At 41.6% G+C, this 27,445-nt stretch overlaps 1 protein-coding gene across 2 annotated transcripts in view; it reads left to right on the forward strand.

The window, feature by feature from the left end:
* The window catches only part of PDE4B (phosphodiesterase 4B), a 441,857-nt gene that overhangs the window by 321,827 nt on the left and 92,585 nt on the right, over positions 1 to 27,445 (forward strand). For both annotated transcript variants that reach the window (XM_030327256.1, XM_030327257.1), the window contains 3 exons: positions 2,335 to 2,371; positions 2,494 to 2,564; positions 12,915 to 12,967. In XM_030327256.1, coding sequence (XP_030183116.1) covers positions 2,335 to 2,371; positions 2,494 to 2,564; positions 12,915 to 12,967 — 161 coding nt within the window. The remainder of the gene's footprint in view (positions 1 to 2,334; positions 2,372 to 2,493; positions 2,565 to 12,914; positions 12,968 to 27,445) is intronic.

The raw sequence follows: 27,445 nt of genomic DNA on the forward strand, positions 1-27,445 counted from the left end.
GAAAATAGTATTTCTTTATGACCCCTTATCCAATTAAATGCTGAGTCCTTGGCAAGACACTTAGGGTCTCTTCAGATTGTCTTTCCCTGTTTCTTCTTCTGCCTCACCCATTTCTTCTCATTTGAATGACTGCAATATCCCCCTAGATATTCTTCCTGACTTGGTCCTCTCACCAATCCATCTCTTGGTGTCTACAGCATTTTTACTTTCTAAAGCACTTTTCTGTTTGCCTATCTCACTAAAAACCTTCACTAGCTCCTTTCTTCCTTCTGAGTCAAGCACCGCCTCCACAACTATGGTCCATACCATCCATAAGATGGGTGGGGACCTTCTAACCTTATCCTCCAAATATGTCTGTAGTAAATGTGCTCAACTCTGCTTAAACAGTCACCAAGAATCTCAGTAAATGTGTTCAGTACTTTCCCATTTTAATACGGTTGTTCCTGATATTTCCCTCCTTGGTGACATCTACCATCCATGCTTTTTGAAGCCTGCCCTTCAAAGTGTGTCTCAAAACCACTCATTTGATCAAGCCTGTCCTACTTCCTCTGAACTGTAATTATTACCTCTCCTTTGCACCCCATTAAGTTTCCCCATTAAATGTTTATAGTTCTCATTCTGTATTTATCTATTTCTGTCTCCCCTGCTATGTTTTAATTTGAAGAGGTCATGGATTCTGTTTAATTCAATCTGTCAACTATGTACGATCATCATAAAATAGGTAACATAATAGTTAAAAGCACAGATCTTTTGGAATCAAACTTTCTTAGCTACTCCAATTACTATGTGTTAGTTAAGCAGTGGCTTAACCTCTCCAAGCCTTGATATCATCTTCAAAATGGGAACATTGAGAGTACCTGCTTCAGGGCACCTGGGTGGCATAGTTAGTTGAGCATCTGAACCTTGATTTAGGCTCATATCATGATCCCAGGGTCATGGGATTGAGTCCCACGACAGCTCTGCACTAATCATGGAGCCTACTTAAGATTCTCAATCTCTTTCTCTGTCTCTCTTCCCCTACCCCACTCCCCTGCTCATGCACTAGCTCTCTCTCTCTAAAATAAAAAATTAAATTAAACAAAGAGTACCTGCCTCAAGCCTTGTTACAAGAATTAAATGAGATTATGTACATAAAGTGCTTAGCACAGGGTGTAACATATGGTAACCATGCAAAGAATGTTCTCTGTTGTCAGTATTCTTTTTGTAGTCACTGTACAAAGTAGATGCATAAGAACTTGACTAGAATGACTTGAAGGGGGACTTCTAGCTAAAGACAACAGTAGAAAGCAAAGTATTATGTTAAATAAGACCCCAAAGTAAAAGCCTGTGTTGGAGAAGAGGCCCACGTGGATGTATGTGTTGTTCAACTCTGCATCTTTAGGCCTCATAGAATTCCTGATATGTGGCTGGTGCTTAATAGTCATTGGTTGCATTCACGTTATTAACAAATAAGGTGCCATGTTTGTATGAGGATTATGAGGACAGAGATCAGACATTGAAGGAAGCTCATTGTCAACCAACTGCTGCACAGCTGTTAGGATTCACACTGTGATAACAGATTGGCCTGATTTTGTGTCTACAACTAACGACAATGTGTCTTCTAATGATTTTATGGAGAACTTGCTGAATGTGGACTTAAGCAAATTAATCAAAGCTTGTGCTAAAGAGAGAGTGCATTTCTGAAAACATGCTTTAGACTCTTCCTAAGTACAGATTTACATAACTAGGTAGAGTTTAATCAGATCTTTGGGACAAAGTGAGCAACAATGATATGGTAATGGTAGGTTCATCCTGTACACTCCCATTAAAAGATTTTCCTTGGGTACTTTAAGAAAAAAAGTTATATTAGAAACAAAAAGTAATGGGATTCCCAGACAGAAATCTGTGTTTAAATGGCATTAAGGCTGTGGCTCAAATCAGCAAAAGCCAGGAAATCCAAAGTTAACCTTTATCCAGACTGTTGTGCCATTTTTTCCAACTCTGTGTGTGCTGGTGAGCAGCCTTCCCTTTGAATTTCCTACCTCTGGCAACCAAGTCGCTTTGAATTACAGTACTGTGGGTCTGCTATTAAATGGGAATGTACCCTGAGGATATATACTTATTTGCAAGTGCTTTCATGTGTCCCTGTAAGCCCAGGAGCCATGAACCTAGGTATTTTTTTTTTCTTTCAAGTCCCTAAGGTCCCCATTTATGCCTAGATAAGTCCTGCCTTATATCCAGGTAGATGGACTTACATAACACTTGTGTTGCTAACACTGATCAAGTTTAATATTAAAGCTTATGTGTTATAATTCAAATGCACTTTTAAATGTTTCTTTTCTCTCTTTTCACCAGACACGGCGATGACTTGATTGTAACACCTTTTGCCCAGGTATGTATTGTGCTGGCCCTGGCTTGCTCTCCGTGTCTCTCTGGGTAGTTTCTATGTGTGGCCTCTGAACCTGCCCATTCATCTCCTTTTGTTCCTAACCATCCTGATCATTGTCCTTACAGGTCCTTGCCAGCTTGCGAAGTGTGAGAAACAATTTTACTGTACTGACAAACCTTCATGGAGCATCCAACAAGTAAGCATGGACTTTTTGTGGAGTTATGCCTTCCATAAAGGCAAAAACATTGAACAGCACTAAAAAAAAAAAGGAAAAAAAAAAACATTGCATGGAAATTAGCCCTCCAAACTAAGTTAGGATACATGATGAAATTTGAAAATAGGATGGAACATCATAGTATTTTAGAACTGGTGAGATGTGAGAATTAGTCTGGATCTTCTTAATCTTTGTGCCCTTCACACTCAGTAGACAGTAAGAGTTCAACAAACGAAAGGTGGAGATGAGGATTTTTTTGACATTTATACTTACTGCTTTGGGAAGTATGAATACTTATTCATAACAGATGTAAATTCTATTAAATTTCTTTTGGAATATCTATTAATGAATTCAGAAATTCCGATTCAAGATTAAAGGTACCAAAATATTCAAGTCCAAGTTGCCTTTTGTTTTTGATAATATATAAATAGGTTCATGCAACTTGATGAATAAGAGTGGGATTATCTTCTCCTCTGCCCCCAAATAGCTATATAACCTTGGTCAGTTTATTGCTGAACCTTGGTCTCCTCATCTTTATAATGAAGGGTTTGAACTTGATATTCCTGCATAACTTTCTCCTCCAAAACCATTTCAATCTATGAATCTAAGTATTATGCAGGTCACTATCCAGCGTTTTAAAAGATCATCACAGGGCTCAGAAGGTCCCAGAATCAACAACTGTGGAATGACACCCAAGGTACCTCATGATCCAACTCAAGTTAGTTTGATTGATAGTTGATTGGGTTTATATTTGATGCAGTAGACATGAAAGCTAGAGACTTGCCCAGCCTCTTTTGCAGGTGTATCCCTGTTTGTTCACTTATTAAATAACTCACCCAAGAAGTATTTATTGGCACGTGCTATGCCTCCATGCATACATGTATGTTTTTGACAAATATTTATTGAGCACTACCTTTTACCAGGAACTAGTGATATGATAGTGACCCAAACAGACAAGTTTTCTGCCCTTTCAGGGCTGCCATTTAAATAGGAAGTGCCAGAGCATCTGGTGGTGAACAATCAGACCAAGTCCCTGGCCACATGGAATCACATTCCAACGACTATGGTCTGGTTGCTCCCCGCATGTTCTATTTTCCATCCTAATTGTGGATTTACTGTTCTCTCTTCCTCAAAAGTCTCTTTCTACCGGCCAGTGATTGCCTAGCTAAATCCTACTTGTCTTTTATAGCTCATCTCTACTATCACTGTCACCAGTATGCTTCCCCTGACCCCACCAAGCCTGGCTGAGTGCCCCTCAGTGGTCCCAGAGCACTCTCCCAACCTTATCACACTGTTCATGGGTCTCTGCCCACCACTAGATTGTGTGTCCCTTGAGGTCCTTCCAGAATTACACTTACTTTTCCTTGAATTTCTAAGATTTAGCAAAATGCCTGACACATAGTATTTGCTCCATAAATATGCATCCCACGTATAAATTTCCAAATAAATAATTGTTGGAAAAAGACCATAGATTATTTGGAAAATTATATTTTCAGAAGGGATCCCTCCCCTTTCCCCACATTTTTTTTTTCTTTGCAGAATATGACCTCTGGGGCCATACATATTGTCCTCATACCCAATCCTACCACTTGACAACTATGTGACTTGGGCACAATTTCTCTATATCTCAGTTTCCCAATCTATAAAATAAGGTTGCTCTGAGAATTAAATGAGGTGACATTTGTAGAACATTTATAATGGCACCTAGCACATCATAGGTGCTCCATAAATGTGAGCTATTATAATTGATAGCTACATTTCTCTTGCTGAATCCAGGCAGTGTAACACTTCGGAGTTTTCGCATCCATTATCTCAGTGATAATCACCATAAATGCTGTTTATGACAGGTATTGTTGCCTCTGACTCTGTAGACAAGGAGGCAAAGCTTAGGGAGATTAAATGACTTGCACAAGAAGACACCAGTTCTGGTGAAGAACAGAGTCAGACTTGAAACCTGGCATCCTGACTCTCACTGCAGCATTCTTTATAAGGAAAAACAGTTGTTGTCTTTCCTGTGTAGGGAAAAACCCAGTTCTTCCTGTGTTTTTCTTCCCTGTGAGTCTTCTTTACTACTGAAAAATCACTTTATTTCTGATACTCTCGTCACCAAATATGTGGAGGTTCCACCCCCGCCCCACCCCAACAACAAGCAAGTCTCCAACACCAGCTGGGTGTCCTACAATTTAACTCCATTCTGACACTATCTACCTGGAGATCCCGTCAGATCCCAGATTAAAGACTCAGTCCCACAAGGCTGCTTCCCACTTCAGATGTCAGTCACAGCTCAGGTGCTTCTGACTTACTTCCTACAGATCAGAGGTTCCAAGGAGTCCCTCCTCAGGTTCAAAGAATTTGCCAGAGTGGCTCACAGAACTCAGAGAAATACTTACCTTTACCAGTTGATTAAGAGACATGATAAAGGACACAGATGAACAGCCAGATAAGAAAAACATAGCATGAGGTCTGAGAGGGTCCCAAACACAGGAGCTTCTGTCCCTGTGGAAATGGGGGGCATCACCCTCTCAGGGTAAATATGTTTGCCAGCCTGGAAGCTCTCTGAACCCTGTGCTACTGAGATTTTATGCAGTCTTCATCACATACACATGGTCAATGATAACTCTGGTTTTAGCCCTTTTCCCCTCTCTGGAGGGTGAGAGGTAGGGCTGAAAATTTCAAGCCCCTAATCCCGGCTTGGTCTTTCTGGTGACCATCCCCTCCCAGGAGCTTACCTAGAGTCGCGTCATTGGAACACAAGATGTTCCTGTTGCTCTAATCACTTAAGAAATTATGAGTTTTAGCAGCTTTGTGCCAGGAATTAGAGGCAGAGACCAATATATTCTATTTCTGTTACCTCACATTTTTGCATTCACTACACTAAATACGTTTTCTTGGTTATGGGAAGAAATCGCTGAATATTTTTAACAGTCATTTAGGCAGAACTTAGGGAATAGATGAAGGTCAGAGAGCCCGAAGGCAGAGACATGAGCTAGGAGTGTTTTCAGGAATTAAGATATTAGGAGTGAAGCCCTGGACAGAGATGATGGAGGTGGGAACTGGAGAGGAAAGATTAATAAGGATACATTTCAAAGGCTTCTGTGGTTTAGCGGGACTCAAGGTCACTGCACTGCATAGCTCCAGGGCGAGAGTGGGGGTTGTTTTCAGTTACCATTTGTTAGCAAGAAACTTGGATATTCTTTTTCTGTAAGTATGGGAACATTCAGCCTAACTGTGTTGATTAATAGGCTATGTCAGCTGAAGCTACTTCCTTGGGAATCAGGTCTTTCCACAGCCTTGAGGGTTTTGAGCCACATAAACCTTCAAGAACTAAAGGACCCTAAGACCATAACTGCTATATACAGAGCTGACCCAGAGTCCATTCTCACACTGTGGCTGAGGACCACTCTCCAAATCATGGCCCTTTGCATCACCTTTGGTCCAAACCAAACCACACTTACCAAATAGAATAAATCTCCGTCAGTAGGATAGTTGTATCTGATTATCTTTCTCAGATCCATCCCCACCCACATTTGTAGAGTTGATCCTCATTGATTCCAAGCATTTTCTTTTCTCTTCTCTTCTCTTCTCTTCTCTTCTCCTCTCTTCTCTTCTCCCCTCCCCTCCCCTCCCCTCCCCTCCCCTCCCCTCCCCTCCCCTCCCCTCCCCTCCCCTCCCTCTCCTCTCCTCTCCTCTCCTCTCCTCTCCTTTCCTTTCCTTTCCTTTCCTTTCCTTTCCTTTCCTTTCCTTTCCTTTCCTTTCCTTTCCTTTCCTTTTCTCTTTTAAGTAGGCTCCACACCCAGCACAGAGCCCAACACAGGGCTCCAGCTCACGACCCTGAGATCAGGACCTGAGCTGAGATCAAGAGTCAGATGTTTAACCGACTGAGCCACCCAGGCACCCCCACCCAAGCATTTTCTTGAAACCAACACCACGTAACAGAAGTTCAAGGCAGGGCATATGTTCTATTAGAGCTTCCCTGGGAGGCTGAGAACTCAATGATGGGTTTTAGCTACAAATGAAGCCGCTTAGGGGGTTCACTTAATGAACCCATTGTATTCCTAGATAGTCAGTACCCTCAAATAAAGAAAACTGAGGACAACAGTACCTGCCAGGAATGGATCCACCAAACTGACAGCATTTCCCCCACATAGTCACTTATCTTAACAACTGAAACTACAAGATCCATGGAACTCATAAGTGGCTTTCTGGGACATTTGCCTTGGGTTCCAGGGTGCCACTCCTTGGCTTAAATGTAACATTTAAGCAAGAATTCTGTCCTTGGAATGGTTTTCTTGAGACATCTGGATAGTGTGGTTTATTATATAAAAAGGAACTCCCACATAGAACTATACTTCTCTTAAGTCAAGATTTCCTTTATCTTTTGGCTCTTTGCTCTACTGAAAAATAGTTCATTGTCTGCCTGAGCTTTACCACCCAAAGGGTGAAAATCTCAGTTTCTGTTGAGGTGATTTCCTTGCACTTCCGTGAAATGTTCCATTGAGAGATGCTTGATTGGGCCTGTATTTCTTGGCTTCAAATTAAAAGCTATTATTTCTTTAGTCCCAGGAGTTAATTTTGCAAATATGGCTTTCATTTAGAGCTGTTAATTCAGATAAGCATCCCTAAAGCATTTACTGGCTTCAACTGATGGAGAAATCACATGAATGAGAACGCCCACCATTCGTCAGTCTGATAACCAGGGAATATAGCAGCTAGAAGCAAAACGGTGTTCCCCATCATTCAACTGTGTCACTAACATCACAGAAATCACCAGTGGCTATCAGGAAATCATGTAACATCTCTGTATCAACATTCTTCCAAGGCATAATTCAATCAACATGTATGTAATCTTTGAGAAAGAATTAATAGCCATTTAATTTTGTTTTCATTGTATATCTTTCATTGCTTTATGTCCTTTGGCATGGGATTTAAATTAGCTGAGAATAATAAAATCTCGAGCATTCAGAGGGGAAAGAACCCAGCCAAATTTCCTCAGAGTAAGTGAGGAAATATATGTAAAACCCTCACACAGGAGCTGGCACACTGTAAATTAGCAGTAAATGTTATTTGCCTCCTGCCTTCCCCAAGTGAGGAAGAAACTGAGAGGTTCAGTGAGTTGCCGAGGGCTATATATTTAGAAGGTGCCAGAGCCAGGATTAGGATTCCTGTCTTCTGATTCATAGTCCAGTTCTTTCTCCACTGTACTATTCAGGGCTGTAAAATATTATTAACTGCTGTGGCCAAATTATCCTCCCTATTAATATCACCATCTTTAATCCAGGCACATAACTTAGGATTCTTCTATAAGTTAGGAACCACTGGAAACTGGGCGACCAATGGCATTTTCTTCTGGCACTCATGACAGTTTTCTAATTGGCACTCTCATGCCCTGTAAGTAATAATGCAGCTTCCAGAAGTCATTCACTCGTTTAGTTTATGTTGAGCCTCTTCATTATACCGGATCTTGGGAATAAGTAGTAAACCAAATAAACGTGGTTCTTGCCTTTGCAAAGCTTGCACACACAGATGCTTATCTGGATTAACAACTCTAAATAAGAGCTTTATTTTCAAAATGAACTCCTGGGACAAGGGAATTTATATAATTTATGTCATTTTCAAGAATACATTGGGAGAATTGGGTGCCGTGAGTAGCCTAACTGTTAAGAAAGCAAAGATTCCTGGCGTGACTGGGTGGCTCAGTTGGTTGAGCATCTGACTTCAGCTCAGGTCATGATCTCATGGTCTGTGGGTTTGAGCCCCGCGTCGGGCTCTGTGCTGACAGCTCAGAGCCTAGAGCCTGCTTCGGATTCTGTGTCTCCCCCTCTCTCTGCCTCTCCCCCACTCACACTCTATCTCTCTCTGTCTCTCAAAAATGAATAAGCATTAGAAAAACTAAAAAAGAAAGAGATCCCCAAACATTTAGGGTCTCCTAGTTCAATGTCTCCTTTCACAAAAGCCACCCTTGGAACTCAGGAAGACAGGCAAAGTGAAATCATTAAAGACATGTTATTAATCCAATGAATACATATTGAATACCTATATCATAGCAAATATTTTGCCAATTCCAGGGTGACAAAGATGAATGAGATTCAGTCTTTGCTTAAATCTCTTGCAGGTGAGATAGACAAGAAAATAGGAAGTGAGATACAGTCTGAACAGCGTCATGATGGGGCAAATGTAGCAAACCGTAGGTAGCATAGACAGTGACTACTCCCACTGGGGAAGGCTTAGCTGAGGAAGTGATACCTGAGGGGATTCCTAGTACAGGGGAAGGAGTTTGCCACTGAAAAAGAAGGAAAAGCATATAATGCTGAGCAAAACATATGCAAAGGCCCAGTGACACAAGTGTATGCTGTGTTTGTGCAACTGTGGGTAGTATGTAGAACCAAAACTGTAGAGGAAAAGGAAACCAGATAAAACATTCTCATGGTATTTGGCTCCTCAGATGATTTTTACATCAACGGTTCATTCAATTGACAGTTCACCAATATTTATTGAGTTCCCACTATTTGTGTGGCAGGTTGGTGGGTCCTACGGAGGCTATATGGAAAGGAGTCGGCACTGAATCCTCCCCTCAATGGGTCACAGATTTGTGGTGGGGATAATATGTGCCCATATGAGTCGTAACATGAGGAAATAACCTTAAAGGTACAAACAAGGCACCATGGGATATTAGAAGAGGGGCCAATTTTAGCTAACATGATGATATCCTTCGCAGAAAATGGCATTTGACCTTTGAAGTTTTGATTCTGACACCGATTCCAATGTGTGGATTTTTTTCCCCACACATCCAAGCAAGTTTTCCTTAACATCAGCTGAGTGCCTTACAGTTCAATTCAATTCTGACCTGTCTACTTGGAGATAGCATCAGATCCCACAGGTTGAGGTCTCAGTCCTGTAAGACGACTTGCCACTTCAGACACTGGTTGCAAGTCCAGTTTGCTACCTGTACCTTTGACCCACCAACTACGGATCAGAGGTTCCCATGACCCCTCTAGCCAGTTTGCTAGACTGGCTTACAGAACTCAGAGAAATATTTTACTTACTAGAATACTGGTTTATTATAAAAGGATATATAATTCAGTAAGAGCCAAATGGAAGAGAGGCATAGGGCAAGGTATGTGGGAAAGGGCAACAAGTCTTCCATTTCTTGGAATGTGCCCCTTTCCCCAGTCTCCTTGCATTCACCAACCTGGAATGCAAGGAAACACTCCAAACCTAGTCCTTTTGGGTTTTTATGGAGGCTTCATTACATAGCCACGATTGATTAAATTATTGGCCCCTGGTGACTGAACTCAGTCTCCAGCTCCTCTTGTCTCCCCAGAGGTCTGAGGAGGGCTGAAAGTGTCAACCCTCTAATCATGTAGTTGGTTCCCCTGGCAATTAGCCCCCATCCTTAGGTTACCTAGAGACTTTCCATAAGTCTCCTCATTAACATAACACAGGACACTTTTTATATCTCTCTTCACTTACAAAATTCTTAGAGTTTTAGGATCTTGTAATAGGAATGAAGACAAAGATCAAATACAGATTTCTTGCAGCAGCGCCTAGGTAGCTCAGTTGGTTGAGTGTTGACTCTTGATTTCAGCTCAGGGCATGATCTCACAGTTCTGGGATTGAGCCCTGAGGCATGCTCCATGCTGAGTGTGGAGCCTGCTTAAGATGCTTAAGATTTTCTCTCCTCAAAAAAAAAAAAAAAAAAAAAAAAGATTCTCTCTCCTCAGTGTGGACCCTGATTAAGATTCTCATTCTCCCTCTGCTCCTCTCCCACTTGCACGCACACTCTCTCTCTAAAATAAATAAATAAATAAATAAACAAACAAATAAATAAATAAGCAAGCATAGATATGTATTTCTTATCATAAATTACAATATCATAGAAAGGTAGGTGATATTTACATGTGTGAATTTGTGTGGGAGAGTTTCCTTTTCAGAGGAATAGCCTGAGCAATATCAAGAAAGGAATAGGACCTGTTCAAGGAAAAATAAGCGATCAAGTCTGGCCTTGTCAAAGTACAAGTTCCTTCTTTCCTTCCTTCCTTCCTTCCTTCCTTCCTTCCTTCCTTCCTTCCTTCTTTCCTTCCTTCCTTCCTTCCTTCCTTCCTTCCTTCCTTCCTTCCTTCCTTCCTTCTTCCCTCCCTCCCTCTCCCCCTGCCTCCCTTCCTTCCTTCTTCCCTCCCTGCCTCCCTTCCTCCCTCCCTTCCTTCCTTCTTTTCTTCCTTCCTTCCTTCCTACCTTCCTTCCTTCCTTCCTTTTTTCATTCTTTGTTTCAATAAGTATTTGCTGAGGGCTTAGCATATGAAGGGCCATCCTGGGTTCCAGGGATCCTGTAGTAAACAAGTTGTTCCCTGCCTGCATAAATTTTATATTTAAACTAAGGAGCTCTATACTGAAAACTAATTACTGCCTGTTTTAATTACAATTTTAAAGTGCTGCTAAGGAGAAGTACAAGATACGTGAGATCCAACAGCCAGTCAATGGTTTGAGATGAAATGTCAGGGAGGAATTCTGACAGATAAGCTGGGGAAAGTATGTTGAGGCCAAAGAGCAGAGGACTTTGAATGCTCAGCTAAGGAGTTTGGAATTTTATCTCTTACTTTTCCTGAAAAACAGCCCTCAGTATTACTGCAGGTGTTATCAGCAGATGAAATAGTGGAAAGAGAATGCACTTTGGATTCAGAAAGACAGCATTGAATCTCAACCATGTCAATTACAAACCATGTATGCTCCAGCATGTTTCTTAACCTCTTAACTACTCTGCTTCAGTTTTCTTATCCTTAAAATGAGATGATTATATTCTCAGTGGAAGCTAAGAAGTACCTAGCATGATGTCTAGCAGAAAAAAAATAATCATTGGATGGCAATGACACAGAGGGTTTAAAAGTACCTTGCCTAGGATGACCTAGCCAGTAAATGTTTGGTAAACATGAATCCTTCCCATTAGACTCTGCAGCTGTCACGTCACGTATGCTACCTGGAAGCTAGATGACCCCTAATAGATCACGGATGGATCTGGTGCTCTTAAGAACCTAGAAAGAAAACTTGTGGCCATACCGGTGGGGAGACCCTTTCTTAACAACATCTTTGCAGGCTATTCTCTGTCATTTATAATTTGGCTTCCTCCCCAAACTTGGTTGTAGATCAGAATTCATAGATTTATGTAAAAAATACAGATTCTCAGGCCTCATCCCAGATATGCTGAAATAGACTCTCCAGGGATGGGAAAGGGAATCATATTTTTAATAGCTCCCCAAGTGAGAACATTGCTCATCTATGCTTGAGAACCACTGACTGGCCTAGAGTCCCACTCCCTTGCTTGTTGCTAATATGCTATTGCTCTTTAGTGGGCCAGACAGCCCTCTATTCTAACAGTTCTGAAAATGGGCCCCCCGGACTGGCAGCATCAGTGCCATGAGTGATCTTTTAGAAATGCACACTCTCCAGCTCATCCCAGGCCAATTTGCTCAAAGACCCTGGGGGTTGGGTTCAGTGGGGGTCTTGGTAAGCCCTCTAGGTGATTTCTGATGACCCTAAAGTGTGAGGGCTACTGCTCTATACTATTTGGGCAGGCTCTTCTGTAATGCACTGGGTAGAAGTTCTGCAAAGCATGAAAAGGTTGGTAAGACCAGCAAAATTGGGCGGTAGGGTTGAGAAATAAACAAGGAAGAAAAATAAAAAAGAAAAGGAGGAGCCCCAGTACTCCTGGAGCACAACTTTGTTTGCTCCTTTCATTGGACTCTTAACATCAGCAGGCTTGTTACAATGTAGAATAATGCCCGGTTCCTCTGTGAAAGACCACTCCTTATGTTAAGCAACCTGGATTCCTGTTCTGTGTCTTTTGGCGACTGACTTCACGTCTCTGGGTCTCAGTTTCCTGAAGTGCAAAAGGGAGGCCCAGACTGATTGGTCTCTCAGGACCCCTTTGTCTGGCATAACTTTCTACCACACTACCAAAGGAATTGGGATCCACTCTGACATTTGGTGTTATTCCTGAGCAAGCCTATTGTCTGAGGGCCTTTTGGAACTGTGAAACCTAAGACAGAGGGGCTGGTTAGGGACCTGGAGTAAACGACTTCCTTCCCGAAGAGTTGGAGCATCCAGGAGGCTGTGCGTGGGGAAATTCCGGGCCATCTGGATGTCAGAGGATTGCAGTCATCCACCAGTGTTACAGGAGCCTGCCTTCCGGAGACAGCATGATGTCATTTGATAGCTCATTATGACCTGGGAAACTCCTCAGTGATCATGGGCTGGGGTGAGGTGTGGGGGTGTGGGGGGGAGGGGAACATGGGGGTGATAGTGACACAAAGACTCAGGCCTTCTTTTCTGTCTCCACAGGAGGTCCCCAGCTGCTGCTAGTCAGCCACCTGTCTCCAGAGTAAACCTGCAAGGTAAGCACCATCATGAGGCCCAAGTCCGTGTTTCAGAATCATAACACGTGTCATTTGTTCAGCAGCTGTTTTAGAATGATGGCACTTACTTGCATATCAGGGTCCTCCAAAGTCTCTCGGTGACTTTTTTCAAAGACATAGTAGAGTTTTACTTCTTTCCCTGTAAAACCAAATGAAAAGCAGTATTAAACAATTGTCCCATCATGTGCAGGCCTAGGTTTTCAGGGTGCGATGGATGTGTGGTATTGCTGCACCCCAGGAGAGAGACAGAAGGCAGAGCTGCATTGACACTGCAAAGCGACCTCAGCTTGCTGGCCCCGGTGTGCTCAGGAGAGCTAACTTCAAAGACCGTCAGGGGCCCCCTGGTTGGCCTCACAGAGCATATTAGTGGTTTTCCTCTTAGCGTCAACTATAGGTCCCACTTGAGTCTACATCCTTTCCAGGTGTGAAACCAAAGGCTGTTCCAGGTCACAAATCATTTCCCTTGGAGGTCATCCAACTTTGTTCCTCAGATGTGTGTGTGTGTGTGTATGTGTGGGTGTGTTTAAGAAACCTAACCTCTCATCTTTCAGTGCTGTGCATATGCTTTCCATGCAGAGTTGAAAGCTATGTAGGGGAGGGGCTACCCTGAAGGAACACCAGGGAGATGGATTGAACATAAACTGTATGTGACAAAAGATGCAACCAGTTATGTGGCATTGTTTCCAAGTCCAAAATGGAGTTTCCCCCTTGAATCTACCCCCACTAGCGTAGCGGTAGGCCTGAGTAAAACCACAGGAGAAACGAGTAAGTTAAGCTCTGTTGAGATTGCCTGACACCAAACAGCACTGCCTGGTACACTTCTCTGTTTCCAGCTTCGGTATTCCCTTTGCTTTATACTTAACCATCTTCCTTCCTTGCATGTAGTGTCTCTGGCTGGCATCACAGCCACGTGAATAACGGACATAATACAGAAGCCCACCTTCTAAAGAAAGGAACAAAAACATAGGTTCCATTGACTCCTTGGCTTCTGAAGTATTTATAGTACACACCTTTAAACCTATTTTTATTAGAAAAAGACTGAGAACAAGAATAAAAGTGAAAGGAAGATATTAAGTAAAGGTAAATTTGCCTCTAGAGCCCCATGGTATGAAATGGAGAGAAGAAAATAGTGCTCTGTCCAGGGGCTTCAAAAACCTGCTGTGCTGATGTACCGTTTCCTTTAGAAGTTTGATAAAAGGAAACTCCATAGAGGGTTTTACCATATAACTGGTGTTACATAGCGATCAAAGGAGGTGGTTTTGAAACTCCTTTATCATTTCATCATATTAGCCTACCAGTGAGACACCTTTGCTCATATTTCTGTTCGCCAAATTCGCTCCAAAGCCTTTGACAGCAATTCGAATATTTAAACTGTTTTCTTTTTTTTGGTAATAAATACTGACACACATTCAGAGAATCTGTGATATTTATGGCTCTATAAATTAGCTCATTAGCTAGAGATGTTGCTGGAAAGATCATTTTGTGATTTTTGGCACAGTGACTACAGCTCAGCAGCTAGAGATTCTTTGGCTAAATTCTTTAAAACAATGGAGCAAAGAAATAACAATACCACTTAGGCAATTTGTTTTTGTCTGTCTTTGTGGCAAACTGCAAAAATTCTGGCTTTTCATCGGGAAGAGAATGTAGCGATACCAATTATTACGTAATTATAGGTTTCAAAATCTCCTTAACGCTTAAGCCCAGTCAGAAGAGGAAGGAGGATACACACATCCTGTGTTTTGTTCTTATTATCAGCTTAAATAAGTCAGGCAGATTTTTCCTGGTATTTTAATATTTATCAGCGTGTGACAAAGAGGTGTGTTTAAATAGAAAGTTTAAAAGGGAATGAAAAGTAAGTGGCTCCGAGCAAACCGAATTGAAGGCTGAAGCGGTGCTTTCAAAGATGATTTTTCATGATAATAAGATCAGGTTTTCATTTATCATCAACTCAAGTTGGGCTCATGTATTTCAATTGAGATCTAAGATAAAAGATACAAGAAACCCACGATCATTTAAACAGATTTAGCAGCAATCTAATTTGTTAGGAAAGCCTGACTATTCTTGTACAAAGAGCAAGGTATAAGAGAGAGAGGGAGAGAGAGAGAAAGAGAAAAAGCCAAATACTTTTAAGAGGCTTTTTTTTCCATGCATCTAAATGAAGGAAATGCAATTCATTTCAAAAAGATAATTGTCAGGACTCGTGGCTAAATTGGTGCATTGGGTCTTACAAATTGATCACTGACTGAAATAATTCATGGGGGACATAAAAGCAAATCACTTAGTCTTCTGTACCTTTATTTTCACTGTCGAAACAAGGTCATTCTTTTCAGTTCTCATGGTACAACACGAATTTCCCTCCTCTGCAAAGACATCCCAATATATTTTTTTAAATCAGCGTAATTGCTCCTTTTTTTTTTTTTTTTTTTTTTTTTTTTTTTTTTTTTTTTTTTTTTTTTTTTTGCACTATGGCAACAATTCCACTCTAGATTGTGTTCTAATTCATGGCTTATGGATCTCCTGCAATGGAGCACTTTGAAGTCAGGCGCTGTGCCTTATTCATCCCCTGATTGTTCAAAACTCATTAACATAACTATTTTCACCTACTAGGAAGACAGTAAATCTTGATGTGGTCAGTATTGCATAAGTATGTGGGGTTTACTTTAAGAAAAATGTTCATAAATTAAATTTTAGTTATGAATCAATATTTTTATCTCTATGAGTATGAAAAATATTTAACTGTGTTTTTTTTTTTTTTTTACTATTAAAAAACATCAGTTATTCCACTGGAATTAAAAAGGTTTTGAAACACACTTTGTAACAGTATATATATGTACATATATATTTGTGTGGTCATACGGGTTTTGACAAAAAGAGTTAAATACAAAAAGTTGGCATTTGGTAAAGTATTGAGAATTTAAAATCCAGAAAGTATAGCAGCATAGAAATGATATACTCCCAATTTAAGGAGAAAGATGCACTAAATCCTGCTGGGGGTGTTGAAAATGCTAATGGTATAAAGTCAGGCAAACATCTTAATTTTTATCATGTTTTACTTTTTCACAAGCAGGAATTCTAGGCTTTTCTACATGATGCATGAGGATTGGAACAGAAAGGGAGAAAAATTAGAAGAAAGAGCACTCCCAAACAAAGCAGGGTTCTATCATCTGTACACATTCAACATGGAAACTGGAAGTAATTTTCAGGATTTCAGGCCTCAAAACTATTTCAACTGAAAAAATCAGATAATTGAGGAAAATCAATGTGTGTGTGTGTGTGTGTGTGTGTGTGTGTGTGTGCATGTGCATGAGTGGGTGGGTGACTGTGTGTGTGCATGTGTGTGTAGGATAATTGTCTCACTTTTTCCAACCATCCTGTCCCTTGGCTTTGCATGCATTTCAATAGTGAGTACAGATATGTCGTGGAAAGAATTCCCTGAAAGGATAAATCATCAAGTGTTCACTGCCTTTACCAAATGACTCTTTGCTTTATAAAAGGATTAGGCAAGTATTCCTTTTAATGGCCAGCACCTCCGATTCATATAAATGTGACTTGACCTTTAATATATATCATATATACAACATTTTAGCAGTCAAATTGATGTGTAAGGTGGGATATTCTATATTAATCTTCTAAAATTTAACAATAAACATATTGAGCAAGAGCATTGTCAATATAATAGATCGGATGATATGAAGAACAACTCCCCCCCCAGACCCATGGGTCTTTGGAAATGACAGCGTGACTAGAAAATTGCCTGAGGACTTCAAGCCAGACTGCTGCAGACCCAGAGCCTTTCCCAGCCTGGGTCTCCATAGCCTTGGTTGATGGTGGTTTTCAACACCAGCCAATTAGATGTTTTTCAAGAAATGCCTGTATGTGGAGAAATAAGATGTGATATTACAGGACTTTCTGGTATGTCTGAAATAGGTTGGCCTAAGTGAAAAACAGACTTAATTAATTTTTTTCAGTGCTCATGGGAATCCCTTTCTTCTATTATGTGTCCAGGCCATTCTGGGGGAGGAAATGAGTCTTTACTAGTTGATAAAACAGAAGAAGGGTATTTCTGCTAAGAAGCCTATTTCTCAGTATGAGTTCCTCCCATATCTGTGCTTGATTGTAAATATCCCCCAGAAGGTTCATGGGGGTGTGCCAGATGCAGGGTCTGCTTGAGGAGTGGACAAGGGGCTCAGAGAGTTGTCTTGGATTCTAAGAATTTCAAAAAGTCATGACATTGATTGAGTTCTCATTCTTTGCCAGGGCTGCCAGGGCTTAGGATGAGAGACCAACTGTGTGTGCTCGAGTAAAGGGCTCTCTCTCTGAGAACCACAGCAGTGGCCTGAGAGCCGGCCTGTGTCAGATGACTGGAAATGAAGCCTGGCATAAGCAGGACATTTGCTTGGTTTCTACATTAAGCAAGAACTCTGGAACAGGATTACAACACTTAGGGACAAATACGAATAAAATCAATTGTGTTACCAAAGGCTGTGGCCACACAAGATAAAGGAGAGATTGGGGGAGGAGGGCGGATAACAAAAAAAAAAAAAAAAAGAGAGAGAGAGAGAGAAAAGAAGAAGGAGAAGAGGAAAAAAGAAAGGAAAATAAAAAGAGAAAAAATAGAAATGTCAGATAATTTTTTCATTAGTGTTCTGATTCTCCTGTGGCCTGAATTATTGGGATAATTGCCTTAATGACTCACCTGGAGTGTTTAAGTAGCCTGCATACAAAGTGATAGGGCAAATGCACTAGAAAAACCCTAGTAATTCTGGGAATAATTCCCCAGATGGTTGTTTTATAAGAACTGCTTTTGTCTAAAATAGTCCTCTTCTGAACATTTACCCCCAGAGCATCAACATTGAGCTATTTATATTGATCTGCAATTATTTCATATATGTCTAAAATTAAGTGTGGGTAGTTGCAAAAACATTGACAAGTCAACTAAAGTGTGAAGAGTTAAAATGTTACCCTTGAGCAAACATTGCCAAAAATAAAGCCCTGCCCATTAATGGCTATTTCACCAGTTCAAAATTAATTTCTAAATTTAGTGTGACCATTTCTTCGTATTAAATGGAACCAATGAAACCTGCAACATCTAATCTCACTTGCGGCCTAAAGACTTGAGTTCGTTCCGGGATGACTCCACTTCATGTTTTTGTACTGCTGAGAAACACCATCCACCCACCCACCCCTGAAAGTTGGAATCATGCATGTTAGTAAGTATTTCAGTTATGCTATTGACGTCAATGGAGTCATTAAATAGATTGCTGGCCCTCCCAGAGGCAAATCACTGCCAGGGACCTAGATACAGACACGTTTTTTACAAAGACAACCATCAGGTTTTGCTATAGCAGTAAGCCAGAGAAAGGGAGAAGTTTATACTGTAGCAGACCTATCTCCAAACACAGTTTATTTTTTTCTTTTCCATTTTAGTTCCGGCCTTTCTTTCTCTTTGGTTACAGTAGGCTCAGGCGATGCCCAGATATTGCGGCCTCCGTGTTTTGTGTGCGAAAGCATCTCCTGTAATTGAGACCGTAAATAAAGGGTGGCACGCAACTTTTGCAAACATGTCTCACCTTTAGCTGTACACAGCCCATCTTGGTGTTTATTTGGTGGCATAAATTGTCCGGGCAAACCACTATTGTCCGCCAGTAAGGCTGGGTCTGATATATAGTTCCCTGAATAAACAGTTTCTTCTGAACACACACACATATACACGCACGCTCAGTTTTGTCCTCTCTGCCACTTCTTTGCGGCCTCGAGCTACAGCCGTCCATTTATGAATCAACCTTTATGCAGCCTGCACTGTGCTGCGGGCTGGGGCTCCTAAGCAAAGGGTGGAGGAGGAGGCTAGGAAGAAAGATTCACTTCTCTCAGCTGCCTCATCTGCAGAGCCGCCGCAGGAGACAGGAGGCTGCCCACGTGCCTGTGTCCTCCCAAACCCCAGCTGCTGCCTACCTCAAGCCTGGTCATGCAGCTCCCAGGCGTGTGGGAGAGAGCCCTTCAGGAAACATCTGTCTCCTTCTGGGTATTTTTGACAGCTCTATTTACCTGGACAGTCCCGGTTGTCAGAGCCAAAGATTCACCTCACACCTGGACTCTTCTGCCTCATAGGCTCAGAGTCAGGGAGCCACGTAGAGCAGACAGCTTTCTTCGGGTCTGGTCCTCTGAATCCACCGTGTTGGCTTTAGCACCTGTCTCCCTCACAACCCAACCCCCTCCCCCCATGCTTCCTTACTCCAGCACTGCCCTACTTGCTTATCAGTTAGTATGCATCTAAATGCCAGACATCTGACCACTCCTGGTAACTTGGGAGGTAAATCGGGAGGCCCAGCTCCATCCCCCCTCCACCATTGCTCCTTATTCTCTATTCCTGGCTTTGAATAGTGGCTTCACCATCTATCCTTTATCTCTGTCTTCACCTCGGACAGCCACTGCTTGCAGCCTTTTCTGTAATCATGCCCCCTCCTTTCTTCCCCACCCCCCTCTTCCTTAGTTCAGTGCTCCATCCTCCCATACCTAAACCGCGATGGCAGTCCTCCCACTTAGTTTATTGTCCTCAGTCCTTCCCCTCACTCTTTCCCCTCGCTACAACCCACCCTCCATTCTGGTACTAGAACTATTCTTCTAAAACCAGTCTTAAATTATTTCCTTAGTTGGCTATGCTTTGCCTTCAAGTGGATCCCCACTTCTTACCAATTCCTCCATAATTTGCTCCTAATTCCTTCTCTGTCCTCATCTTTTACTTTAACCCCTGCCCTCATGCACAGCTGAAGGCTGAGGTGCCCTGAACATACTATCCCTCAAATATGCCAGGCTCTTCTTGCCTTTCTACCTTTGTACATACACTCCTTCTGTCTGGGCTGCCTTTTCCCAAAAATATTACTCACATATTCAGCTCAGGGATACTCTTACATTGTCAGGTGAACAACTTCTTTCCCCTCGCTGATTCTTGGATTCTGGAGTCAGGATTAAACTAAATACATAGTCTCAAACCAGACCCTGATGTATAGTACATGCTTAGTAAATACTGATTCTTTCACCCATTTCCATCTGGAAAGTACATCCTCTTTCCTTCAAGATTCAGCATATGTACCATCTTCTGTATGTGCTCCCTGCAACTCGTCCAAAATTACTGTCAGTTATTATCTTAATTATTATCTCAAAATCTCATTTGCTGTTCATGTCATATTCTGCTGTATTTATTTATTTGATTTGATTCCCTTTTAAACTAAGACTGTCCCAAGTTCAAGTACTAACCTTTTTTTTTATATATCCCCAACTTATAAAATGTGACCCAGAGCGTAGTACATGCTCAATAAATATTTATGTAATAAACAAATATGAATAAGTATATGCTCATGCCTGAATCAGAAAGGACTAGAAATCTCATATTTGGCTTGTCTAAATATCTTCTAGCTCTTGGGCATTTACACAATGCTGACATTCCTGACTAATCTTGACTACGTGTGACTTTTCTCCCCTTAAAGTAAGCTCTTTATTATCCATTACTTCAGGAAGAAGTGGCAGGGTTAAATACAATTTAAAAAAACAACTAAATGTGACTGGCCTGTGACTCTGTGTTGTATACACTGGGTGCCTAGCACAGTGCCTGGCACAAAGCAGGTATTCAATTAGTATATTGAATTGAATTGGGCTGGGAATCCCTGGGTCAATACTTTAGACAAGTTATTTCTCTAAGACTCAGCATTCTTGTCTGGAAAGTGGGTATATTAATATTCTATCTTGTAAGATTGCTATGAGGGCTAAATGACAAAAGCTATGTGTGTAGTGGTTAAAAGTGAAGACTCCAGAACCAAGCTGCCCCTTGCGAATCCCAGCTGCATTAGTGTGTGACCTTGGGACCAATTACTTAACCTCTCCATGTCCCAATCGCCCCGTCTCCAAAATTGGGATGGAAATTTTACATACCTTGTATGTTGGTTGTAAGGATTAAACGTGTAAACACACAAAAAGCACTTAGAATAGCTCCTGACAAGTGTCAATAGTAGTATCATTTTATGAAACATGTTATGCAACATGTTTCCCATAGCACCGAGCACAGAGCAGGCCGTCAGCATGTCACAGCTAAGAGCCCAGGCCTGCTGGCCTAAGTAGGGAACCAAAACAGAAAGCCTTGTTCAGATCTGTCTCAAAGGTTCCGATCTACTTCCTTCCTATAGGAATACAGTCTAGAAGCAAGCTTTCTTTGAAGTTTAAGATTTGTTTCCCTTAAAACCATAAAAACCTGCTAATCTGGAAATAGATTTGGAGCCGAAGGTAGCCACTATACGAGAGTGGCTCTTTCTCTTAACAGATTGCAGAGAATGGTCAGCTGGGATTTTGATAAACTGGATCTTAGCTGACTGAGACTTTTCTTTTGCTAAAATGAAGCCGGGGAGGACTTCACTTTGTAAGATCGATTAATTGCAGCTGTACACTCATTACAGTTGTGTTTAAATACAATATTCAGGGCTTGGTGCACACCTGGACAGGCACAGGCTTTTCAGCCCAGGGCGTTCAGCAGAGAACACCAACAGGAGCTTCCCTTTGGCGAGAAAACTAAACCTCCTGGCAGAGTCCAGCTAGGGGAGGGCTTTGACTCTTTTTGGAAAGACTCTTCTGCCCTGTCTCAGTTACTTCTGAGAATGGGAAGACCCCTCGTACCCCCTATACCCCTTTCTCTTCTCTTTACCGGGGGTGGGAGGAGGTAGGTAAGAAGGAGGTCAGGGTTAGCCTAGAGCAGAATGAACATAGATGTTGGGAAACAAAGGAGGCAGGAAGAGGATCTTCTAACTTCTCTGTTTTCTCCGGCCTGCATCCTCAAGACCACATGATCCTGGGGGCAGGGTGAATTCTGCTTGCTTGCTTCTGATCATCCGCTGGCCAGCACTTTATGGAGTTGCCTTTAGTGCTATTCTCGGAATCCAGGAGCATTTCAGGGAAGTCTTTCACCCAAGAGAAGAGAAACAAAGCAGGGACTGTCCCCCTGAAACAGAGAACATGCGAGAGAACTCACTGGATCTTTTTTCTTAGTTTATTGTCTTGACTTGCTCCCAACCGGAGCTGTTGACAAGTACCAAAAGTCACCCCTCGGAGTTTTGTATACTTTTCCTACCTCCTCTTTGGCTGTGTCCATGGTGTGAGTTGGGGCCATCACGATTATCCATGGCGGCAGCCAGGTCAGATAATGCAGTGTTGCCCCTATGCCCTCAGCTATGCTTTGACTTCAAATTTCCAGAGTGTAGTCTGGTTAATACTACCTGCCTAGCAAACTGTATAATTTGCAAATCCCACCTGCCTGCCTCTGATGGCAGGAGAGGAAAGGAGCTAGCAGTTATTCAACTCCTCTTATGTGCCAGGCACTGGGCTAGGCCCTCTGCGTACATTATCTTACCTAATTCTCAGAAGTGAAGTGTTCTGCAGATTATTGTCTGATTTTACAGGTTTAGAAAAAGGAGGCTCAGGGAATACATGGGGTCTACTCAAGACCACATAGTTAGTCAGTGACAAAATCGGAACTGAAACCTAGATCTGTATTTCTTGAAAACACATGCTCTTTCCTCTAGTCTAGACCACGCTGTCCCTGCCCCCACCCCATTGTCAACCTCGGAAGTTGTAACTGACGGAAAGGGGGATGGTGAGGATTTCACAACAAGAGAGCAAACAAATATACTGAACTATCTACAGCTTTAATAATTACTATGAAATAATCTCCTTTAATTCCTTTGTTATCTATCCGTTTTATTGTAATAAAAAATGTGCAAGTCTTGAGAGAAATGTCTCATACATGTCCATTATTCATTTATTAATTTATTTTGTAAATGTTTATCAGATGCCTACCGTATAAGAAACATCGTGTTAGACCCTGGAGATATAATAATGGGGAAGAGAATGAATTTAGAGCCTGACCTTGTGGACCTTACAGCCCAGGAAATATTAATTAAATAAACACATGATTACATGTTTGATCACTATAGTGAAGAAAAGTACAGAATACTATAATATTGTCTCACCTGTAAAAATGGGAATAATACTACTACCTACCATTAGGATTGTTGTAGTATCTAAATAAGCTATTATGTGTAAAGCATTTAGAATACTGTCTGGCATCCAGTATTAGTTAATGTTTGCTCCAATTATTATTATCACTAGTTATTGAGATTAATGTAAATTAGGAAACAGGGAAGGCCTTTGTGAATAATCTTGAACTTGAGACCTACACATTGAGCAGGAGCTGGGTGGGCAGAGACAGTAACTAATACCTCAAAGGTGCCACAGACTGAGATCTGGATCGACAGGGTGGCAGTGAGGGTCAAGACCAAAGAAGCTGAGAGAGGCCAGTCGAGCAGAGCATTTGTAGGCCACGGTGAAACGTGTAGATCTTATACTAAATTACATGGGGTGCCGTTAAGGAATTTTGAAAAGATTGACATGATCTGATTTGAATTGCAAACACAGCACTTTTCCCTGAGACGCAAATCTGGGTTGCTGGTACCCCCTGTGTGCCCCCCCGGGTACGTGTGCTTTCTCTGGTGCCTTCCTCAGCACCTGCCCCTTCCGTCTACCTTCATGGCTAGGCAGGCAAGCTCCGGATCCAGATTGGCTGAGTTTAATTGTGGTTCTGTTCCTTTCTTTCTGTACGAGTATAGACAAGTAATTCAACATCTCTGAGCCTTTATTTCCTCCTATGTACAATGAGGACAACAATAGGACCTTCAGCAAAAATTATTGTGGGAGCTAAATTAACATATGTAAAGGATTTAGCACAATGCGGCACACAGAAAGTATTAAATAAATATTGATATTTTTAATGTATTGTAACTGCCTATTTTCTTGATTACTTATACCTTTAGATTGTGTACTCAGTGCCTGGCACAGGGCAGGTGCTGAAAAAATATTTATTGAAAAACATCATTGAAAAGAGTGAACAATGAAACAGAGGTAGTACAATGAACTGTAAGTAAAAGAAGAGATGGGAATCCAAGCTGCTGCAGCCACTCTGGAAAACAGTATGGAGGTTCCTCAAAAAACTAGAAATAGAACTACCCTATGACCCAGAAATTGCACTACTAGGCATTTATCCAAGGGATACAGGTGTGCTGTTTTGAAGGGACACATGCACCCCCATGCTTATAGCAGCACTATCAACAATAGCCAAAGTATGGAAAGAGCCCAAATGTGTCCACCAATGGATGAATGGATAAAGAAGATGTGGTATATATATATATACACACAACGGAGTATTACTCGGCAATCCAAAAGAATGAAATCTTGCCATTTGCAACTATGTGGATGGAACTGGAGGGTATTATGCTAAGTGAAATTAGTCAGAGAAAGACACAAATCATATGACTTCACTTATATGAATAGTTTAAGAGACAAAACAGATAAACATAAGGGAAGGGAAACAAAAATAATATGGGGACAGGGAGGGGGACAAAACAGAAGAGACTCATAAATATGGAGAACAGAGGGTTATGGGAGGGGTTGTGGGAGGGGGGATGGGCTAAGTGGGTAAGGGGCATTAAGGAATCTACTCCTGAAATCATTGTTGCACTTTATGCTAACTAATTTGGATGTAAATTAAAAAAAAATAAAAAATTAAATTAAATTAAACTTAAAAGAAGAAAAAAAATAATATTCAACCTCCAGTAATGTAGTAATCATACTACTATATCTATAGCAATTTCCCAAAGAAACACCTCTGTGGTATATGAAATGTACAGGTTGATGTTCATTTCAATAACTTTGTTAAACAAAATAAATGCTGAATAAAAATATATATTAGCAATGTGTGGATAAAAAAAAAAAGAAGAAGAAGAGAAATATTGCTGACCTAATCATGGAAAAATGGACTTCCTTGAGTCAGGGGTAGATCTGATAAGGAGGAATTTGCTTATGGGGTTAGAGAAACTGAATGACTGCAGCTGCCCGTTTGTCCAGCTTTGGGGAACTTGAATCAACGTCCATGGGACAAAACTATGTTTCAAGATCTCTGCTGCCTATCTGGATTGCCATCTGCACACAAAGAAAATTGGGTTGCATTCTCTTAGGCTACATGACTATCTCTCTGGAAAGCAAAGGTGAAACCTCCAGAGTTCTCCATTTGTGGGCTTTGGAGGACAGTCCCTCCGACCAAGAGCACAACCCTGTGACTTCCTTTTCATCCCTGCACTGTTAACAGAGGCTCAGTTCCTTGAAGCAAACCTACACCTTCAGTGTGATGCATAGCTTTGGGAGAGACTTCTTGTGGGTTTGTACAGCTGGGAAGTCTTGGACATTCAGTGGCGAAAACCGCTCTACATCTCCAAGGAGAGTACCTGTCCTGACAAACAGTGATCCTTCAGATCTGTAGTGTGCCATTATCCATTATGTAGTGTTTTCCATTATTTCTTCATCTCTTATTGCAAATTTAAGCAGTCTATCTCTCTTTACCTGCAGATCATTTCTAGGCTTCCCTCTGATTTGCTGTTTGCTCCATGCCCCTCACACTTCCAAACCACCTTCTCTGTAGGCCTCTTAATCTGACTCAAAAACTTACTTATGGAAAGCCTCCTACAATTAGTCTTGCCTTTTTGTAGTAATTGCCCACTCTCTATGTATTGTATTGGAATATGCATGTCCTGCATTGATTTTTAAAGGCGTCATAGTTCTTTATGCCATCGGCATATGTTCATCCATTTGTTTAGGCTTTTTTGTATTCCTTAAGTGAAAACATTTGTGTTGTGGCCTGTTACCAAGTAGGAGGGGAAGGTAAGTACTAACTTGACTAAAACTCAGAATCTGATCCTGAGTTTGCACCATATGGAAATAAGATTATAGAGAAAAAGCTACCTAAAGATATTGACCATATCACTCACGATTCTCCAAAGAAACAGAACTGGTATGAGAATACACACACACACACACACACACACACACACACCCAAGGATTTGGCTCTTGTGATTGTGGGGGCTGGCTAATTTGAATTCCATAGAGCAGAATGGAAACCCAAGCAGGAGTTAATTCTGCAGTCTTGAGGCAGAATCTGTTCTTTTCTGAGAAACCTGTTTTGCTCTTAGAACTTAAACTGATTGGATGAGTCCCACCAACATTATCAAAGGTAACCACTTTTTTTTTCTCTTTTTTTTTTAATTTTTTTTAATGTTTGTTTATTTTTGAGACAGAGAGAGACAGAGCATGAACAGGGGAGGGGCAGAAAGAGAGGGAGACACAGAATCTGAAACAGGCTCCAGGCTCTGAGCGGTCAGCACAGAGCCTGACGCGGGGCTCGAACTCACGGACCGTGAGATCATGACCTGAGCCGAAGTCGGACGTTTAACCAACCAAGCCACCCAGGTGCCCCAAAGGTAACCACTGTTACTTAAAATCCACTGATTGTAGATCAGACCCACATCTACCAAATATCTTCACAACACCTAGATCAGTATTGTTTCAATGCCAGGTACTATTGGCTAGTCAAATTGACACATAAATCCTCAAAAAGGAGCAACCAGCAAATAAAGAAGCCTATCCTGGGTATCAGACCAGAATCATGCCCAACTCTATGCAAATAAAAAAAAATAAGATTCAGGAAACTAAAAATCTTTATATTCCTTCTAACTAGTTGATACTTCACTTCAAAACACGGTAAGGTAACCATTCCTCCCAGTTCACAGAATTGTTTCGAAAACCATGTGACAGTTTGAAAGACCACAAGTGCACAGTGTTTGTATTTTGAACACCCCGACAGCCCCCAGCAGTGACGACACACCTACTAAATGTTGGTGCCACCGCAGAGGCTCCACATAATGTCTCGCCATTCGCTCTACTGAGCAGCTGTGAGAGAAAAGAAAATCTTGGACTTCAGCTCCACAAGAATGCCAGTCATTCTGTGCCCCATGTCTGGAGACCACAACCTGTTATGGTAAACCCAATTGGGAGAAATATCTCAAAATGAGGTTAATTTGGCCGGAAATATCTCAGAGTGAAGTGGGAGTCCTCTTTGTGTAGAGTACTTGTTTCCACAGAAGGGGGCCTGAAACATTCATAGCCTCTTCCACAATTAAGAAATTGGAATGTCAGCCCTAGTCTCCAGGTCACCCTTGAGACTCCTGCTCTCTCAAACATGAATTCCAAAACCTCCTTCTGCCCTTGCTGTCTCTGCATCTTGTGCCCCTGTCACTGAGAAAGCACACCTTCAGGCATGAGGCTTCCAGCCCCTGTGCAGACCACATAGCCCTGTGTTTGCCACAGTTCCAAGCTTCTGCTCTCACCTCTGTATTTCTGCATCTTGGTGGGATCCCCGGGTACTTCAATCGTAAGCCACGTAGCTCCTGTAACCACCTCTGGTCTGGAACATCTCAGACCTGTGATCCTGCCTTCAAGGTGCAGTTTCCTCTTCACTCCCATTTACCTTTTGATAAAGAATTGCTCTCAGCAAATAACTAACCTGAACTGACTGTGGATACTTTCTGGCA

This window comes from Lynx canadensis, chromosome C1 (assembly GCF_007474595.2).
Source record: "Lynx canadensis isolate LIC74 chromosome C1, mLynCan4.pri.v2, whole genome shotgun sequence".
Lineage (NCBI taxonomy): Eukaryota > Metazoa > Chordata > Mammalia > Carnivora > Felidae > Lynx > Lynx canadensis.